The following is a 21,600-nucleotide window of genomic DNA, read 5'->3' on the forward strand; positions in this document are numbered from 1 at the left end:
CCTCTGTTTTCGACGCCACGCTCGAAGCCTTCGGCGTTGACGACATCGACGTTTTCGAGGCCAATAATGACAAGTTCGGCACCCTCTTCCTTGGAAATGGGATTTACTCCCTTTATGAGTTCAGAACAATTGAGAACTATATCCTCAATTTTAGAAGAGGGTGATTTGTCTGAACAGGAAGACACATTTGAGTTACAGGGAGCTGTAACCCCAGTTAGAGAGGAATTTTCCTCTGAAGAGCGCTGATTAAAGGATCTTCATGATTCTTTACATGAGGCAAGTGGGTTAGACACTTCCCCTGAGGTGGAGTTTGCTAAGCCAGACCCGGGGGAGCATGCTGAAACCCCCTACAGAGCCTTAATGGCCAGGATTACAGAGTTCATGGGGTGGTCTGCACCTTCACAATCTTTCCAACAAGATGACCTCACGGATATTCTTGACAAAGGCCCACAGGAGGATCCTGTGGTGCCTTTTCATAAAGCTCTTCAGAGAAAGATCATGACAAACTGGGAAACCCCAGATGTAGTACCAGCAGTAAATAAAAAACTGTCTACAAAGTACAGGGTATCTTCTACAGACCCAGAGTTTTTGTCTAAACACCCATCCCCAGAAAGTCTCTTGGTACAGGCAGCATCCTCTACCGATGTCAAGACGGCTTATCCTACCGTCCCACAGGACAGGAACGATAAAAAATATGATGCTATGGCAAAGAAAGTCTTTTCAGCATGTAGCATGGCGTTAAAATCTGTTGATGCTACTTGCACCCTTGCTAGGTTCAGCCATACACTTTGGGAGTGTGCTTCTACAGCGGCTGACTGCATCCCGGAGGGAGAAGAAAGGGATGCGTTCCTGAATATTATACAGGACGGTAAAGACTCTATGTGCGAATCCCTCCAGACGGGCATTGATTCGGCTGACAGTATCAGCAGAGTAATGGCGGCAAGTACATCAACCAGGAGATTCGCTTGGTTGAGAAAGTCGGGTTTTGCCCCAGATGTGCAAGCCAGGCTCTTGAACATGCCATTCGATGGCTCTTCTTTGTTCGGGAAAAAGGCGGATGACAGTTTAGAGAAACTGCAAACTTCAAAAGCAGCAGCAAAATCCCTAGGAGCTGCAATCCGTCGGACTCCTTTTCGTCCCACAGGAACCTCTGCGAGGGGCAAGTCCTTTCGCTTCTACTCCGCATTCGGAAGAGGTAGAGGACGACCGGCTCAAAGGGGTCAAAGAAGAACTACCCGAGGTGGACGGGGTAGATATTCAAAAGCCGCAGCAACAGCAGGTGCCTCTTTACCATCGGCATCTGCATCAGCCGCCCCAAAACCACTCTGAGGACTTCCCTCACAGGACACCTGTAGGAGGCAGGTTGACTCAACATCTGACGGTATGGCAGGCTATCACGTCAGATGCTTGGGCATTGGAAACAGTTGCCCAAGGTTACTGCCTGCCTTTCCTACGTAATACCTCAGAGTCATCCACCGGGGATCAGCTCTCAGAAAGCTCCAGATCCGCTCCTCTTGCAGGAAATTTGGGACCTGCTAGAGAAAGGTGCCATAGAACCGGTACCTGTAGCGGAGAGGAACAAGGGCTGGTACTCCCCTTACTTTCTCATTCCGAAGAAAGACGGAGGACTGAGACCCATCTTGGACTTGCGAGAATTGAACAAATTCCTCAGAAAAGACAAATTCAAGATGGTCACTCTTTCTCAGATCCTCCAGGCCCTTCAGTTCCAGGACTGGTTGGTATCTCTGGACCTTCAGGACGCTTATTTCCATGTGCCTATCCATCTCAAACACAGGAAATACCTGAGGTTCGCAATTGGCAACTCTCACTATCAATTTCGAGTGCTGCCATTTGGGCTGACCTCCGCCCCGAGGGTCTTCACCAAGTTAATGTCGGTAGTGGCTGCAAGTCTAAGGAGGGAAGGGATTCACGTCTACCCCTACCTGGACGATTGGTTGATCAGGGCTGTTTCTCCGGAACAAGCTCAGATCCAGCTAAATCACGTGTGCCACTTCCTTCACAGACTGGGCTTCTCCCTCAATTTAAAGAAGTCACAAATGATACCATCACAGAGACTCCAGTTCATAGGAGCGATCCTGGATACTTCCCTGGGAAAAGCCTCGCCACCAGAGGTGAGGGCTCAAGATATTCTACAGATGGTTACCAAGTTCCAGCATGCCCAACGTCTCCCAGCCTTCGACTTTTTGAGGTTGCTAGGCCTCATGGCATCCTGCATTTTCCTAGTGCCAGAGGCTCGCCTGAGAATGAGATCCCTCCAGTGGGCACTGAGGACTCAGTGGTCACAATTCTCAGGGAGAATGACAGATCTTCTTCAGGTTCCCGGCAGGGTGGCTCGAGACCTTCAGTGGTGGGCCTGTCAGGAGAAAATTCTGAAAGGAGAACAGTTTTGGCAACCCTGGCCGGAGATAACAGTAGTCACGGATGCCTCACTCACGGGGTGGGGAGCCCACGCCAACGACTTGACCATCAGCGGTCGTTGGTCTCCATCGGAGTCCAGACTACACATCAACCTGTTAGAGCTGAGAGCCATCAGACTTGCGCTGAAGGCGTTCCTGCCAGCTGTACAAGGGAAGAACGTCCTGATAATGACGGACAACACGGTGGCCATGCATTACCTCAACAAAAGAGGAGGCGTAGGATCACTACCCCTGTGCAGAGAGGCGATGCAGCTCTGGTTTTGGGCAATCCAAGAAGGAATCTCTCTATCGGCAGTTCACCTAGCCGGAGAGAAGAACTTGACAGCGGACGCTCTGAGCAGGCAGAACACAGTCACCCACGAATGGGAGCTAACTCAGGAAGTCCTTCAAGAGATCTTCGCCCTTTGGGGAACCCCTCAGGTAGATCTGTTCGCCACCAGCCTAAACAGGAAATGCGACCTGTTCTGCTCAAGGGAATTTCCCCCGAGAGGAGCTCTGGGAGACGCGTTCATAGTGGACTGGGAGTTTCCGCTTCTGTACGCGTTCCCACCGGTCCCTGTCATTCCTCAAATGATCAGGAGGTTGAGAAGATTCCGGCGAACCATGATCCTAATTGCCCCGGATTGGGCCAGGAGAACGTGGTACCCGGACCTTCTAGACTTGTCCATCTGCCCTCCAATTCGACTTCCACTCAGAGAGAACCTACTCTCACAGAAGGGAGGTCAGGTTCTCCATCCAGACATCAAAACCCTCAACCTTCACGCTTGGCTTCTGAAAGGCTGAGGTACAAGGATTGGGACCTCCCTGATGATGTTATGGAGGTGTTGCTTTCGGCAAGGAGGCCAGCAACAAAGTCTTTATACCGCTGCCGTTGGAACAGATTTTGCAGCTGGTGTAGAGAACAGAATATCGACCCTTTTTCATGTGGTACACCAATGGTTTTGTCCTTCCTACTATATTTGGCAAATTCAGGCCTTCAAGTTGGCACCATTAAGGGCTATCTCGCAGCGCTATCCATCTTTAAGCGTACTGCGGAAGAACCATCCTATTTCAAATTACCCTTGGTAATACAGTTTCTAAAGGGGTTAACCAATGTTTATCCCCCAAGACCATTCCAAGTTCCCCTATGGGATTTAAACTTAGTACTAACTTTCCTGATGGGTACACCTTTCGAACCTCTCCATTCTTGTTCGTTAAGATTCCTTACCCTTAGAACTGTTTTATTAATAGCACTTACATCTGCTAGAAGGGTGAGCGAATTACAAGCTCTTTCTTGTAAACCCCCTCATACTATATTTCACAAAGACAAAGTTGTCCTGCAAGTGAAGCCTAATTTCCTCCCAAAGGTGGTTTCTGAATTCCATATCACTCAGAAGATTACCCTACCATCTTTCTATCCTCCTCCTCACCCGGGGAAAGAGGAAGAGAGGTTACACAGGCTAGACCCTAGGAGGGCTTTAAGTTTTTACATTAGTAGACTAGCCAGGATAAGACAGGCAGACCAGCTGTTTGTAGGTTACACAGGTCACAAGCTGGGGTTACCAATAACTAAGCAGACCATTTCCAGATGGATCATTCTAGCCATTCTGGAATGTTATAAACTGGCAGGGAAGGAGCCCCCTCAAAACCTTAGGGCTCACGCGACCAGAGGTATTGCAGCTTCATCGGCCCTCAAAAGAGGCGTGCCGGTTAAAGACATATGTGCGGCCGCTACATGGTCGTCTGTCCATACCTTTACACGTTTTTACAATCTGGATTCCTCCTCCAGTCAAGAGACTAGGTTTGGAAGGGCTGTACTGCATTCTATTCATCAATAGAAGACAGCGTGAAGTCAGTACTCCCTCCTCCGATAATAGAATACTGCTATGGGAGCCTATCTAAGATGAGGAATACGTCGGAGGACACAATCCCTTCGAAGAACAAGTTACTTCTTACCTTGTAACGTTCTTTCGACGGGATGTTCCTCCGACGTATTCCTCATCGACCCTCCCATCCATCCCTGCAGTTCTACTTCCCTTGTTGTTGCAGCTTACGCTCCTTCAGGGTGATTAGTTTAGTCCAGAAAGTATTATTGTGGGCTACAAAAAACGGAACTGAGCAACGGACGCTGCGCGCGGCCTTTATAGGCAGGATGACGTCGATACGGCGGCTGTCGAAGGACATCGACTCGGAGGACGTCGACGCGCAGCGCCCTCTAGAGAAAATTTTTTCCGAGGCCAGCAGAGCTGGAAGGAGATATCTAAGATGAGGAATACGTCGGAGGAACATCCCGTCGAAAGAACGTTACCAGGTAAGAAAGTAACTTGTTCTTCTCCAGCATGGGGTCTGGCATGGATTCACATGCTCATGAATATTCCCCGTCGTCAGGCTGGGAATCCTTGGTAAAGAAAAAACCAGTATCAGTTTCGTTTCTGATCTCTTTCGTAGTAATAACCAATCACTGGTCTCTGCGTCATACTGACCACAGCCAATGACTGCCCTCTACCTAAGCCCCGCCTCTGGCAGCCATCTTCAGATTTTTACCGCACGTTCATGTGTTGGGATCCTCGTGCTATTGCTCTCGAGCGTTAGTGCTATTTTTCGCTCTTTTTCACAAAAAACTTCGATTCTTTCGGTCAAAAGAGCCTCAAGCTCCACCGATCCTACATCCGATCAACGGGGACCCGTGTCGGATTCGTCTGTGCCCCTCAAGGGTGAAGATTTCGTCGAGCTACACTTCGGAGGACTCCAGAAGCTTCTCAGGCCCGGTCTCGGAGATGGCCCAGGAGAAGGGAAGCTCGATGCCCGGAAAGCTGTTCAGGGTCTGCCCTGGATGCCAGCTGCAGAACGTCTTTAAGGAGGACGAACACTCTTTCTGCCTTTACTGCCTTCATGAGGACAAGACGCACGTGGAGAAGGACTGTGCGTTTTGCGGCAACATGTCGGAACGGACCATGAAGGACCGCCATCAACGTCTCGCCAACTGGCTGGAGGGTAAGAGCCCGTCTGGCGAGAAGAAGAAGAAATCCGAGCGGTCTTCTAAGACCTTTGAGGGCGCCCCGGCGACGGGGTCCCAACATAAGGCTAAGCACCGCGAGTCCGCTGGCACCGGGAGCACCGAACGGTCGGGCTCTACGGGCGCCACGCAGGGCGCACCCTCCCCGGCACCATCAACCACGAGCCAACGCTCTGGGTCGGGTAAGAGGAAGGCCGAGCACCCGGCGAAGCTCCTGGAGAGGCCCCGGTCGAGCTCTAAGGCAGAGGAGGAGCGTGGCAGTGCCCCCTCCCTCAAGGATAAGGCGGTGAGCGCACCTAAGGTGGTGAAGGCCTTGATCCATCTGACCAAGCCCTCTATCGAAACGGTCGCGGCGGCCCTGGCTCAGCCTGTGGAGGCTACACCAGTGGTGGCGACCTCGGGGCCCAGAATCTCCCTGCCTCCTCGGAGGGAGTCTTCTTTTGTGCCCATCGATAGGACCCCCGTGAAACCCTCCGTGGGGAAGAAGAAGGGGGGGCAGGGCGTCGTCGTAGATTCGGCCTCAACCTCAGAAGAGGAGCTGATCGAGGTCTTAAGCCACGGCCTAGGCGTGGAAGAAGGCCAGCCCGTCGGAATGGACCCCGACGCAGGTGACGACGACGACATCGTCGAGGATACCGACGGGGCCCCCGCTCGCCCGTCGGATTCCCCTCTGCCAGCGCCGCAAGACAACTCGGCGGCCATTTTGTTGGCCATACAGTCCTTATGCTCCGAGATAAGGACGAGGCTACCGTTACCGACGGAGGAACCTCTCCCGTCGGGGGATCCAGAACCGGGACCTTCTGGTGTCCCCCCTACCAAGAAAAGAAGGATCCATCCACCACCTCCTTTTCAACCGTCGCGCCCCGTCCAGCCCTCCTCCCCGTCCACCCGAGGGGATGATACGGGGACTGACACGGCAGCGACGGGTACGGACGACGAGGCATACGACGAGGATTTTCCGTCGTCGCCTCCCGCCAGGGCTTCTCCGCCCGACGAGATCGGATCTTTCCACTCCATGATCTCCAGGGCTTCCGAGCTTTTCCAACTCTGCCCTGAGGAGAAGAAAAAGGAAGGCTTCCTTTATCAGCGGCGCGAGGCCAAGAGGAAGACGGTCCTCGCAGTGCCTCTGTTGGACGACATTTGGGATGAGGGCCTTTCCCTCCTCAAGAACCCTTCCACGACGCCAGCTAGAAGAGACCGGTACGAGAAAAAGTACCGGGTCCCGGACACGGCCCCCCTGTGCCTCCGGGCGCAGCCTACCCCGGATTCCGTCGTCTCGGCGGCAGCCAGGAAGAAAGCGGGGGGGGGTGCGGCCTCCACATCGACTTCCCCGCCGGATGGCGAGGGAAGGAAATTGGATGCTATGGGACGTAGAGTCATCTCGTCGGCAGCGACGACGATTAAAGCGGCCAACGCCTTGGCTATCGTGGCTCGCTACGACAGGGAGCTCTGGTACAAGATAGCTCCCCTGCTGGATTTTCTGCCGGACGACAAGAGGGCGGAGGCCCTGGAGATCCTGCAGGAAGGTGAGGTGGCCTCGGACCACGCCATCACCGTGGCGACGGACATCGCCGACACTGGGTTCCGCCAGCTGGGCAACGGCGTTTGCCTTCGACGTCGTGGATGGCTCAAAGCTACGGACTTCCGGCAGGACGTCCAGACCAGAGTCCTGGACATGCCCTTCGACGGGAACAATCTGTTTGGGAAGACAGTGGACGATTCCCTTCAGGCCATCAAGGCGGATACTGAGACGGCCCGGGCCCTTGGAGTTCTGCAGCAACGACGGACGCCCTTTCGGAGCAGCGGAGGCAAGGGCGCCTCCAAAGGTTCCGGCGGCGGTTTCGCTTCCTACCGTCGGAGGACGAGGCAAGTCTAGCGGACCCCGCCGTCGTCGCCAAGGAGGTCAAGGCGGCAAGGCCGCGTCCAAGCAGGATTGAACCGGCCGTGGGGTCGGGCCCCCACCGAAGCACCCCGGTGGGAGGCCGGCTGGCGGGCTTCGTCAGCGTGTGGGAGTCCATCTCCACCGACCGTTGGGTGCTGGACGCCCTGGCCCGGGGCCACGCGCTCGAGTTTCAAAGAAGGTGCCCGCGCGTCCCCCCCGTGGCCAGGAAAGAACTTCACGCCCCTCAACTTCTCCTGGAGGTAAAGGCGATGCTCAGGAAGGGCGCCATCGAACTCGTCCCAAAGAGGCTTCGGGGCTCCGGAGTCTACTCGAGATACTTCCTCGTGAAGAAGAAGACGGGAGGATGGCGCCCCATCCTAGACCTGCGACGTCTGAACAAGTTCATCAAGGCGCAGAAGTTCCGGATGGTCACCCTCCAGCACATCCTCGGTCAGCTGGAGGAAGGAGACTTCCTATCGTCGTTGGATTTGGAGGATGCCTACTTCCACATTCCCATCCTAAAGGGGCACCGGAAATTCCTCAGGTTCGTGGTCCAAGGGCGTCATTACCAGTTCAAAGCCCTTCCCTTCGGACTACGGTCGGCACCCAGGGTATTCACCAAGTGCCTCGCACCGGTGGCGGCGCAGCTGCGCCGCGAGGGGATTCACGTCTACCCCTACCTGGACGACTGGCTCATCCGCGCCAAGACGAGGGAGCTCGCCGTGGTCCACACGGCAAGGACCGTCCAACTCCTCACGGACCTGGGATTCTCCGTGAACTACGCCAAATCCCACCTGGTGCCCGCGCAAGTCGCACTGTTTCTGGGAGCGAGGCTCGACACAGTGTCCCTTCTGGCCTCCCCGTCGGAGGAGAGGACCAGGACCATCTTGGGCAAGGTGCAACGGATGTTGGTGGCCGACGCGGCCAAAGTGAGGTCCATCAAGTCCCTCCTCGGGATGATGTCTTCCTGCATCTACCTCATTCCCATGTGCAGGCTCCGGATGCGCCCGTTGCAAGAATTCCTGGATGCGCGCTGGATCCAGACGACGGGCAGCTTCGAGGAAAGGATCAAGCTCGACGAGAGCTTCCGACGAGCTATACGGTGGTGGGGCACCCGCGCGCATCTGACGGCGGGCATGGACTTCCAGGCCCCAGCCCACCAGGAGACTGTGACCACGGATGCCTCCCTGGAAGGGTGGGGAGCGCACACCGAAAATCTGCACGCAAGGGGACTCTGGCTCCCGACGGAGAAGTCCCTGCATATCAACATCCTGGAGCTCCGTGCAGTGTTTTGGGCCCTCAGGTCCTTCCTTCCGTCCCTCAGGGGCAAGGTGGTGAGGATCTTCACCGACAACACCACCACCATGTTTTACATCAGGAAACAGGGCGGAACCAGGTCCCCAGCGCTGTCCAAGGAGGCGCAGGACCTGTGGCATTGGGCCGTCGCCCAAGGGATTTTTCTGGTGCCGTTTCATCTGGCAGGGATAAAAAACACCATCGCCGACTCACTCAGCAGGGAGCTGCGCTCGTGCCACGAGTGGGAACTACGGCAGGATCTGGTGGATCGCCTCTTCCGACGGTGGGGCACACCCCAGATCGACCTGTTCGCGACGGCGACGAACACCAAGTGCCGGAGGTTCGCCAGCAGGTTTCCCCAGACGAGGAGCATGGGCGATGCTTTCTCGTTCCCCTGGGAGGGCCTGTTCCTCTACGCGTTCCCTCCTTTGCCTCTGCTAATCCGGCTCATCAACCAGCTCAAGAGGTCACGGTGCAGGATGATCCTCGTCGCACCTGCGTGGCCGAGGCAGATATGGTTCCCGGACTTGCTGGACTTGTCAGCGTCCCCGCCGATCAAGCTGCCGGCGGACGCGGATCTACTCTCCAGGGAAGGAGGCGCCATCCTCCACCACGACCCGAAGTCGCTGAACTTGCAGGCCTGGCTCCTGCAGCGCTAGAGTTTGGAGGATACGACATACCGGCCGATTGCAGAGAGGTTCTTGCAAAGGCCAGGGCGTCCTCGACTCTTAAATGCTACGGACACAAATGGAAGAGGTTCTCTGTCTGGTGCCGCGCACAGAAGATTAACCCTCTACGGATTACGGCTCCCCAAGTACTGCCGTACCTGCTGACGCTGGCCAAAGCTGGTCTGGCACACGCGTCCATCAAGATTCATCTTGCTGCGATCTCCCGATACACCAGAACCACGGGGCGGACGTCCTTGTGGTCTCATCGTCTGGTGAAAGAGTTCATGAAGGGACTGTTCAGATCGTTCCTGCCGGTGAAGGCTCCGGCCCCGGCGTGGGAGCTCAACGTGGTGCTGACCAAGCTCATGGGACCTCCGTTCGAGCCTCTGCACTCGGCCCCGTTGAAGTTTCTATCGTGGAAAACAGCTTTTCTTGTGGCCATCACCTCCGCACGACGAGTGGGAGAGATCCAGGCCCTTTCCTGCAAGGCCCCGTACTTGACTTTCCACGACACGAGGGTAGTGCTCAGGACGCACCCCTCCTTCATGCCCAAGGTACCGTCGGACTTCCATCTCAACGAACCCTTGGTGTTACCTGTGTTCTTCCCGTCGCCTTCGTCGCCGGCTGAGAGGACTTTGCACTCGCTGGATGTAGCTAGAGCGCTGAAGTTCTACGTGGACCGCACGAAGGGTTTTCGGAAGACGTCACAACTCTTTGTGAACTTTGGACCTGTCAATCAGGGGAAGGCTCTCTCGAAGGCTTCCATCTCCAGATGGCTCTCCGGCTGTATCATGTGCTGTCACCGGTTGGCAAACCGACCGCTGCCTGGCCGTCCGAGAGCCCATTCCACCAGAGCGATCGCAGCTACCACGGCGTTCCTATCTGGTGTGCCCCTGCTGGACATATGCAGGGCTGCTACGTGGAGGTCGACGCACACCTTCACGAAATTCTACTGCGTCGACCGGGATTCCAGGGAGGAGTCCAGGGTCGGCCAAGCAGTGCTGCGCAACCTGTTCGCCTGAGGTGAGCCTGGTGAGGAGGTAAGATGCTTGATGTTGAGTTGATGTGATGCTTAATGTTGAGCCTTTGCCACCTCCCGTGGTTGTGCATGTGTGTACTGCTATGTATTCTTTATTCATGAGCATGTGAATCCATGCCAGACCCCATGCTGGAGAAGGAACAAGTTACTTACCTGTAACTGTTGTTCTCCAGCATGGGTCTGGCATGGATTCACATGCGAACCCTCCCGCCTACCCCTCTGCGGCTCTTCACTTGGTCATACTGCCACTTCACGTGCTTCCAAATCTGAAGATGGCTACCAGAGGCGGGGCTTAGGTAGAGGGCAGTCATTGGCTGTGGTCAGTATGACGCAGAGACCAGTGATTGGTTATTACTACGAAAGACAGATCAGAAACGAAACTGATACTGGTTTTTTCTTTACCGAGGATTCCCAGCCTGACGACGGGGAATATTCATGAGCATGTGAATCCATGCCAGACCCATGCTGGAGAACAACAGTTACAGGTAAGTAACTTGTTCCTTCTCCACCGTTGTCCCCACTAGCCTGAAGGAAGCCTGGGTACTCCCACTCCTAAAAAAAACCCTCACTAGACCCTATGGTCCCAAACAATTACCGTCCAGTTCACTACGGTCCCATTCTTATTGAAACTTTAAAACAGAGCAGCCTACTTGCAAATTCAGCGCTACTTGGAAACCAAGCACATCCTGGGTGTGCGTCAGTTGCGTTTCTGCCCCAGCCATGGAACTCAATCTGCATTGCTCGACCTGAAGAACCAGCTTGATGAGTTTAAAGATGAGGGTAGGCCTGCCCTTTTGATAATCCTAGATCTATTGGCTTCCTTCGATCCGGTCGACCACAAAATCCTTTGTCAACACCTAACCTCAGCAGCCAACGTTTCACCCAAGGCCTCAACTTGGATTGCCTCCTTCCTGTAGGAAAAATCCATTTGGGTATTCTCCGGAACAGTCTGTGCCCCTCTGTCACCCATCTGCTGCAGTGTGCCAAAAGGGCTGTGTGCATCTGTGACCCTCTATAATATGTTCACGAAACCACTCTTCGACTTACTAGACTCCATCGGCATATCCTATACCAACTATGCTGATGATGCATAAATTGTACTCCCCCCCGCCCTCCCCCCTTTCCGGCATCTGTCAAGAGGACACTGCTAAACTAAATACCACCTACACGATCATTCAGGCCTGGTTGACTACCCACCGCCTTTGCCTAAATGATGAATAGACCGATATCCTTCTGGTGGGTCCCCGGGCGGTGATCAAGAAGCTCGATGCTAAATACACATTGTTCAATATTGACACACCCTGATCCCTGTCTCTTCCACTGTGAAGACATTGGGAGTATACCGGGATGCTACTCTGTCTCTCATGCGCCAAGTGAGTGCCTTTGCCACTTCTACCACCTGCTCTACTAAATTGATCAATGCTGCTAGACCATTCTTATCCTTTAGCAGCTGCCTTCTAATCACCCGAGCTGTAATCTGAGACAGCCTTGACTACTGTAACACCCTCTTCGCAGGCACCTAAGAGCACAACATCAGGAAGATGTAGGTGATCCAAAATAACGCACTGCAAGCAGCTCTCAACATCCCCAAACGTGGACAGACCACCTCTGCAAGAAAAATGCCCATTGGCTGCCTATCAACAAATGGATCTTATTCAAAACTCTGTCCAATGCAGCTCCCCCTGCTTGTCACAGAAAATCACACAAGTAAAGTCATCCAGACCCACCAGAGCGGCCTATGTTGACCCCCTCACCCACCACAATATAAATGGGCAAAAGCAAGCGGCTCAAGCTTTCCAACTATTGCAACCAATCAATGGAAGCTAATCCCTCCAGCCTTGCGAGCAGAGCAATCATACTGTACCTTCTGGAGAGCTCTACAAACGTGACCGTTTGCATAAAAGGTCAGTCAATTTTTGTCTGATCTACTGTCCTTATATACATTTGTTACGAGTAACTGGTCATGTAACAGTGCCTTGATGCCCTTGGGTTTAGTGCGCTTTATAAATGAAAAATGAATAAATTATCTTAAGAATGGCTTTGCCATTGTAATATTTTATGGTGGGTTAAAACGAAAACTGGCCACGTTTCCTAGTCAATGCTTTCATTCTGGGGATTTATTTTTTACTCTAGATTCGTCCTGTTAGTGTAGCACTGCACCTGCTGGCTACGATTGGAATTCATAAAAAATGTATTCTTTAACTACTACCGCTAGAGATCAAGTGTCCAGGTGTAACCTATGTTATGCCTACTGGAGGATCGCTTCATAGTTTTAGTTTTATTAATTATGAGGTCACAGGTTTTAGCATAATTGCTAAGGAAGTAAATCACCTCTGTAAGCCAATGGGCGTGTAGTCGAAAAGAACCACATCATCGTAGGCTAACCAGAAGTGGATGTAAAGTGCCCAGTCGGGGCGCTACAAACTAGGATGGTTCCAAGTATTTCCCCATATCCGAGATAGAAATGGTAGGCGCCAATACGCTGCACTGTTTCAGGCCACAATGCGAAGGAATATTATCTGAAAGTCCTCCTGATAAGATTCTGCCTAACCCCAATGAAGGTAAACTAATTTCTGATGTTTGTTAATCTGCTTAGAATCACATGTTGTGCATAGTCCGACATCCAGTGGTCACTGCGAAACCTACCACCACCCAAGAGGGCAAGAGAGGGACTTCAGATGGACCCCCGGGCTAAATTCCCTAGGCTGTTTAATCCCTCCCAAGTGGATGTAGATTTATATGACCTCACTTAAGAGGACCCCCACTTTCAGGAGGACGAATTTTTAGGCAACAAAGAGGAACAAAACCTAGAGGGGGAGGGTTTTGAAGAAAATCCAGATATAGGTGGGGGGCTTCGGAGAAGACCCAGAGGAAGGTGCTTCACAGCCCTGGCAGTCCCCATCAGCATTTTCGGACCCTGATGCACTAAACCTGTCCCCTCCCGAGAACTCGCCTAATAGGAACACGTCACCTATAGACGATCAACCTACATTTAATGCACTACTACGCAAGGCAGCAGCGCATTTTGAAATAGACACTGGGGAGATTTCTCCTGACATTGACTTTGTGGAGAAGGTAATCAAGGAGAAACCCCCTATCAGCCAAACCATTCCCCTCCTCGCCTCAGTAAGGAGACGAATTATCCCTTCACTATCTACACCCGCGTTGGTCAGAGGGGTCAACCCGAGGATAGAAAAACTATTCAGTCCCTCTCCTTCAGACCCGTTGTACGTCAGGGGCCACTCTGTACCAGACTCCCTAGTGGTGACAAATACAAGGAAAAGAGCAGGGGTCCCGCTGTCTACCAGCGAAGCACCACCAGATACGGAGGGTAAAAAATTGTATGTCCTGGGGAAGAGGATCACAGCCTCCAATGCTTTTTCCGCAAGGATTGCAAACAATTCCTTGCTAGCAAGTTACACAGATGCACAATGGAGCAAGCTACGTAAGGATGACAAGGAGGTACCAGAACCCCTACGTACACGCCTTCGGGCCACGATTACTGAAGGGACCCTAGTCAACCAAAGCATCGTGAAAAACACTCCGGATGCTGCAGAAACGGCTGGCAGTTCCCTAGTCCAAGGAATACTCCTCAAACGCCATGTCTGGCTGCGTAATTCGGGGTTTAAACCTGAAACACAAGCATCTCTAATCAACAAGCCTATAGAAGATGCCAACCTCTTTGGAAAGGCGGTTGACGAGGCACTAGAAATGGCAAAGAAAGAGTTTGACACCATCAAGACCCTAGACCAGATTTCTAGGCCTCCTAACAAACGTGGATATGGCAATAGGTGCTTTTTTCGAGGCCAACGCCAGCAGCAAAATCAGCAGCAGCAATACTCTGCAAACAACTGGTCCTCTAACCAAGGCACCAGTGGCCAATACAACCAGAGAGGACAACGCTGTGGCAAAGGGAGAGGTCGGGGTTCCACCCCTAGAGGTTCCCAAGCCACCAACACCAAATGACTCGAAGATTCGGGTCCCCTCCCATGCATCGCCGGTCGGGGGCCGGTTAACATCCTTTCTTCCAGCATGGGAGGGAATAACTTCAGACCGCTGGGTACTATCAACCATAGCCCGCGGCTACTGTATAGAATTCAACAGTTCCCCAGCATACAGACCCCCAAGGGGACGACGCATGACACCAGAACACCTTGCCATCCTTCTACAAGAAGTGGACCAGCTACTGGAAAAAGGAGCTATAGAGGTCGTTCCTCTATCTCAGGTAACGGAAGGTATTTATTCAGTGTACTTCCTTGTACCCAAAAAGGACTTAACCATGCACCCTGTATTAGATCTGCGCCCAGCGAACAAATTTGTCAAACCTCAAAAGTTTCGTATGGTGACCTTACAGGACGTGTTCCCCCTGCTATCACAAGGAGATTACATGACAACACTCGACATGAAAGATGCATACTTTCATGTTGCCAGCGCACAGAAAATACCTCCGGTTCATGATGGAGGGGGTGGTCGGTCAAAATATTGAAAAAATAATCTCGAATGATAAAAAGGTTGGAAAAAAAAGTCGAATTTCTCTTTTTTTAATTAAATATTTATTTTGGGGTCCGGGATTAAAAAAAAGTTAAAAAAAAAAAATGAAGGGGTTGGGGGAACCCCCCCATTTCGAATAAAAAACGTCATAAAAAAAATGCGACTTTTTTTTTCGGCCTTTTTTTTCGAGATTTTTTTTTTTTTCAAGATTTATATTTTCGGTATTATGACCATAAACCAGTGGCAGTGGCAGCGGCCCACCTGCGCAGGTTGTCCATCCCAGTATACCCTTACCTCGACGATTGGCTCATAACAGGGGATTCTTACGAAACATGTTTCTCAAATACCCAAAAGTCTGTAGACCTTTTGTTCCAACTGGGCTTCTCCATCAACGAGAAGTCGTCCAGCCTAGACCCCAGCCAAGTCAAACAATTCCTAGGGGCTCTAATTCGAACAAAGGACGGCCTCCTCTTCCCCTCCAACGAGAGGGTCCAAAACATGCTGTTTCAGATCCCTCAATATGTAGCAGGTCGAGAGGTGACGGTATGCAAAGCAATGCGCTTGCTAGGAATGAGGGCGTCATGTATTTATTTGGAACCCCACACGCGCCTGCGCCCAATGTAAGAGTGGCTCAACAGCCAGTGGTGTCAGGCCAGCGGACAATAGGACGATCTAGTGGTGGTTTTGCAGGCCTTGGTTCTCTCGCTACGGTGGTGGTCGAAGGAAAACCTGGTAATGGGGAAACCATTCGCCACCCCCGCAGTGGAGGCCACTCTAACCACAGATGCATCCCTCCCAGGATGGGGGGGCTCACCTATCCCATCAGACTGCTCACGGAGTTTGGACTCCGAGCGTAGCTTTCAAGCACATAAACTTACTGGAGCTACTTGCTGTGTTCAAGGCACTAAAAGCCTTCCAGGCACACCTACAAGGGAAGACCGTGATGGTCCTCACGGACAGCACCACAGCCATGTACTACCTCAACAAACAAGGGGGCACTCACTCTCCAGGACTGTCCAAGCTGTCCCATAACATCTGGAAGTGGGCTCTCAAACACATGTTCCTACTGTTGCAACATGTACCAGGGGAACTCAATCTGCTAGAAGACGAACTAAGCAGAGACTTCCCTCTGGCCTCAGAGTACGAATGGCGTTTACACAAAGACATCATCTTCGACGTTTTTACACAATGGGGTTTCCCAGAAATAGACCTGTTTGCAACCCTGGAGAACTCCCAATGCCTAGATTACGCCTCCAGGTACCCCCAGAACCAATCCAAGGGGAACAGTCTATCGATTCCATGGTCAGGGAAATTTGTTTACGCTCCCCCCCCCCGCCCCCCCCGACTCCTCTTCTCAACAAGATTGTGCACAAGATGCACCAGGAACAAGTTACCATGATACTAGTGGCCCCTATGTGGGCCCGGCAGCCATGGTTCGCTCACCTGGAGATGTCTCTATCTCCTCCAGTGAAACTTCCCTGCCCATACAACATGCTGTCACAGGACAAGGGCAGGACACCGCATCCATGCCCTCAGACCATGAACTTAGCAGCCTGGCTCCTGAGATCATTGAATTTGGACATTTACAACTCCTGCAGAGATGCATGGACATCCTCAGGGAGGCTAGAAAGCCTAACACTCGTCACTGTTATTCTAGCAAATGGAAGAGATTTGTCATCTGGTGTAGAGGAAGAAACATCAACCCTGTTGACTGCTGTCCCACACACATTGTTCTGTACCTGACCCATTTACTGGACTCAGGTCTAGTATTCAATTCTATTAAAGTCCACCTAGTGGCACTTTCTGCATACACCACTTCCCAACTTAGTGTCATGGTGGAAAGTCCCAGTTATTAAAGCCTTTATGAAGGGGGTAAAGAGAATACACCCTCCGATAGCAAACCCAGCTCCTGGCTGGGACCTAAATGTAGTACTTACCAGGCTCATGGGCTCACCCTTTGAACCCATGCACAAGGCAACTCTTAAAGACCTCACTCTTAAGACAGCCTTCCTAATAGCTATCACCTCCATTAGGAGAGCAAGTGAACTACAGGCTCTTTCTGTTCTAGACCCCTTTGTAACGGTTCACAAAGATAAGGTGGTTCTACGCACACACCCAAGGTTTGCACCGAAATTCATCTCGAAATTCCATGTCAACCAGTCAATAGAACTACCAACGTTCTTTTAAAACCCTTGAAATTTGGGAGAAAAAAGCCTGCATACACTTGATGTGCGCAGAGCTGTCATGTTTTATATGGAAAGAACTAGATCACTGAGAAAGACTAATCAGTTCTTTGTCTCGGTGGCAGCAGGAAGAGAAGCGGATGCAGTCTCAAAGTCCACTATATCTAGATGGATTGTTCAATGCATCACTCTCTGTTTCTCTCTTGCTAAGAGAGAACTACCCTTCAAGCCAAGAGCACACTCTACTCGAGGCACTGGGGCATCCATAGCATTCATTGCAAATGTTCCCCTTGAGTCCATTTGCAAAGTGGCAACCTGGAGTTCTGTACACACCTTTACAAAACACTACTGTCTAGATGCCCACTCTAGATCTGATTCCCAGGTGGGACAAGCAGTATTAAGACATCTTTTCTCTACTGTGCCTTCTCACAACCCACCTCCAACTCCGGGTACTGCTCGCTAGTCTATGCACAGCATGTGATTCTAAGCAGATTAACAAACATTAGAAGACAATGCATTACTTACCGTAAAAGCATTTCTGATGGTTGTATCTGCTTAGATTCACATGCGCCCACCCCTCCTCCCCGCTCGGATGGAAGGAACATAGACATCTTTTTATATCTCTTTTCTGTACTCACTCATGTCTAGAAGGCTCTCTCAGGGCAGAAAAAATACAAACCGACGGTCCTCGACGCGTGAGGGATTGTGGGTACACCGCACGTCACTATAGGGATAGTGTTAGACACGCCTTGTCGACGTCCCCTTTTCGACTACGAAACACAAAATGCAATACTCCGCAGTGACCACTGGATGTCGGACTATGCACCGCACGTGAATCTAAGCAGATACAACCATCAGAAATGCTTTTACGGTAAGTAATGCATTGTCATATTAATGAGTCCCGACAGGAGCTCCCAAAAAGACAATTTGCACCATAGGATGTTGCGAGGCGGCTTACCAGCAATCACTGTCATGTTGCACCATATTAAGATTCAAATAAAGTGTTTTATTTTTTTTGTTGTTTTTTTTACATTTCATGTGAAGGACAAAAAAGTATTTATCACTTAATTTCCTGTGTGGAACAACATAAAATAACCATAAAAATTGTAAATATTAAACGTGATATGTCAGGGCATTGCTGGGAGGGTCTGATTTATGGTGGTTTTACCATGGCAGCGATGCAATTACTGTTGCTTTAGAAGCCTAACAGGAATACCTTCTTTTTTTTGCTTTGACACCATAGCATCCCTTTTAGTGTGTTCTATGATGAGGGAAGAAAAACAAATATCCTTTTTCTGTCACCTTTACGCTCTCAAAGTAGATTAAATAAAGTGTTGTGTTCAGTGAATTATTTACAATGCTTTGGTACTTTGAGATGGCTGCTGCCTCTATCGTTGTAACTGTATTGCTTTACAGAAGTGTACATATCTATTCATTCCGCGTTTGACTTCAGTTTAAGCCAATTGTGCCACAGAATGATTCAGCGAAAGGTTAGTAGGCCTGATTGTGCCATTAAATGTCCTTGTAGCGCCTTTCTGCTTTTATTTGATTAATTGTAATCTGTTTTATGAAGTTTAATTTCTACCTGGGGAGAGAGAGCCTTTGTTGAAGCATTGAGTGTTTGAAAACTTGCATATTTTCCCCATTTCTGTTGTCTGCAAAGTTGTTACTAAGTGCCATGTTAGAAAGTTATTCAAACACAGCTGAATATCGCTATGTATTTTAACATATTCCTTCTTACTTAGGTCGGGGTATTCTTGGCCGCGGATTTTCAGGTGATCTGGAGACAAAGACGTCTCAAGTGAAGCCAACCCTGCCAGAAACCAAAGCTTTGTCAGCTGGTGATGGTGCCTGTGGAAGGGCTGCTATTGTGACTGGCGGGTGAGTGGACACTTACACTTGACAAAAGCACATCTGTTAAGGAAAAGTTACTTAACTGCATTGATTGTCCTCCATCATGGGTAGTCTTCATAATTTGTCCTCCATCATGGGTAGTCCTCATAATTTATAGGTTGGGATATTCCTGAAGGACAGTGGGCTACCGGAACATGCGTACACAAATATTAAAAGTAAGGAATGCTCGGCAAAACACTTTTCAAACTGAATACTGTGAAAGCGCGCACCATCGTATTTCAGCCTGCCAAGCCATTACAGAAGGGTGAAGACCATATGCAAATCGGGCTTGGTCCCACATCAAAAGAACCAGTCCAGCCTGAGCTGCTAGGTCACATATCCTTACCAACCGGGTAATGCCCCCGGGGCTACGTTTACTATCACCCCTGGGGCAGTACCCTACCGGTAATGCACACCCCTCCTTGGGCTCTGCTGCTTTATTGATCAATGTATATAAGCTCTTTTGAGCGCTCCTAGGTAGAGCATGCCGTTTCAGCATGCCGTTTCTGTGGACATGTGTCCTCAGATTGGTTTGTCACATAGTTATGTACCTTGGTGCTTTGGGCGCCTTTGCTGCAGTGTCCCCACAAATATTGAACTTTTTTTATTAGTACTCCTACATTCTAATATTGTATCAAGTGGTGCCCACCTTTCTGTGGTCTCTGCCTTGTTGGGCGTCATCATTGAGGAGCAGCTTGGGTCTATAGGCCCAGCAGGCCCTGGATTCACATCTGGGCATACCAGTCTCACTCTGGGTGACTAAAGCAAAACCAAAAGTTGATGGCTTGCACATACTGGCTAAAAACCAGTGGTGTCGAAGTTTGCCCAAAGCAGTGCCAGTGGTTAATTTATTCAAAACCTTCCACCCATCACTTATTAGCTTTTAGTTTGTCTCCCCGTGTGAAAGAGGGTATGCCCAGATGTGGGTTCCTTGCACGCTGCGCCATAGAGAACCAAGCTGCACCTCAGTGATGATGCCCAACAAGGCCGAAACATGCCTGGGGTTGCTTGTGTTACCGTGCGGAGGGGACCTGGCCGAGCAGTTCATGCTGGGATGTTCTCTTTGGTGGCAGTACCTGACTGATTTGCATATGACTGGACCCCTTTTACAGTTGCGCAGACAGGCTAAAAGCAGTGTGGAAGGTTGCCAAGAGCATAGCCAGTGGTTCAGATTTATTCAACACCTTCCACCCATCGCTTTTTTGGTTCTACTGTGAATGCAGCGCCACTTCTCTTTAAAACTGCCGGGAACGCTGGGATTGTGAAGGAGTGGATGCTGCTTAGTAGCTGTGAAGAAGGGGGCCTTGAAATCCGTGAGAACTCCTCATTTGTCCCTTTCTAAAAGTGCTGAAAGCTGTTAACGTGCGGAAAATGTCCTAGCCTTGCAGCCCTTATCCCTTTCTGCCTATGGGGTTTTTGATTGCTATAATCACGCACCTGGGAATTGGGTGGCTTGAGTCCTGAAGTAGCACAATCAGTGGTCTGAGCCCCACCCCCACTACCCCTGCCCCATGTTTGGGGAGTGATTTGGACTCCTGCTGTGTGCTGGCCTCTAATTGCCCGGTGATCGCTAACTGTGCTCTGCTGTGGTGAGGTTGGGCAACGCTCGGGAGTGTAAGAGCTGGTGGCAGGAACAGCAGCAAAACAGGGAGTACGCTCGGGAGGCACTTAACTTGCCTTTGTCCTATTCTGAGGTCACTGGCACTGTAGGCTGGGATGAGCCAGTGACAAGAGCATATTGGAGGTGTGTAGATTGCCTATGCGGACTCTTGAGCGAAGGTGGGGTAAGGCCCTGTCCTTTTGGATTCGGACATGTGCGCATAGTTGCTGCGTTTAGTGATTAAAGTTCAGCACCACATATGCTGATCTAGTGGGATATATGTTTTTGGTTTCAGTTAAATCTTAGGAAGGCAGTTTGGCTATACCAGACTTGAAATGTCTTGAGTAAAATTAGAAATCATTACACAACACCCTGGTCTCCATCATGCTGACATTGACATAACAATTAAATAACATCTTGGCTGAATCCTTTTTTGAAGGACCTGAAATAAGCTTTACTGTATTTAAAAAAAAAAATGTGATTGTTAACTATTTAAAAAATACAAGCTAAATTTATTACCACATTCTGTGATTATTTATTGATAAACCAAATATTATATTTTGAGACATTAAGATATTTTGCTATGAGGTTTGTGGGTAATAATGAAAACATAGATTGATTTCTCAGATAATTTTCCTCATAGAAGTGTGCATGATGGTTTTCTGAAAGGTCTGAGACCTGAATTTGTTCGTTTGGACCGATTTGTTGTTGGTTGGTGTTCTTTGCACCAATAACCACATGATATAAATCTGACATGGCATAGTTCAGGTTAAGACACATTTTCTATGGAGTTTCAGAAAATTAATTTTCTGGCTGGGTCTAAACCAATCGGATAACTTGAGGATCTAAAATTAAATGTTCAAAGATGTTATCAGATCTCCTAACGGTAAGATGTGGAGATGGTATAGCCATCTACAGTTTACTGTAAAAAAAAAAAAATAGGGATGCTATATCTACTTGCTGACAGTGCTATAATGAATGAGGAGACTGTTATGACAGTTAGATCTAAGCTTGATGCACTACTTGAAGACCCTCATTTTTAAATCTATTTAACAACTTTCTCAGGCTATTTACTGTTTAAGACCAACATGGCCCCTGATCCTTAGCTCAATTAA

The 21,600-nt window shown here is 50.4% G+C and overlaps 1 protein-coding gene across 1 annotated transcript in view; it reads left to right on the plus strand.

Annotated features, from left to right (window-relative positions):
• The window catches only part of PIWIL2 (piwi like RNA-mediated gene silencing 2), a 2,524,398-nt gene that overhangs the window by 345,587 nt on the left and 2,157,211 nt on the right, over nt 1–21,600 (plus strand). Inside the window, exon 4 of the mRNA XM_069617761.1 lies at nt 18,738–18,873. Coding sequence (XP_069473862.1) covers nt 18,738–18,873 — 136 coding nt within the window. The remainder of the gene's footprint in view (nt 1–18,737; nt 18,874–21,600) is intronic.

This window comes from Ambystoma mexicanum, chromosome 10 (genome assembly GCF_040938575.1).
Source record: "Ambystoma mexicanum isolate Mex_15411 chromosome 10, UKY_AmexF1_1, whole genome shotgun sequence".
NCBI lineage: Eukaryota > Metazoa > Chordata > Amphibia > Caudata > Ambystomatidae > Ambystoma > Ambystoma mexicanum.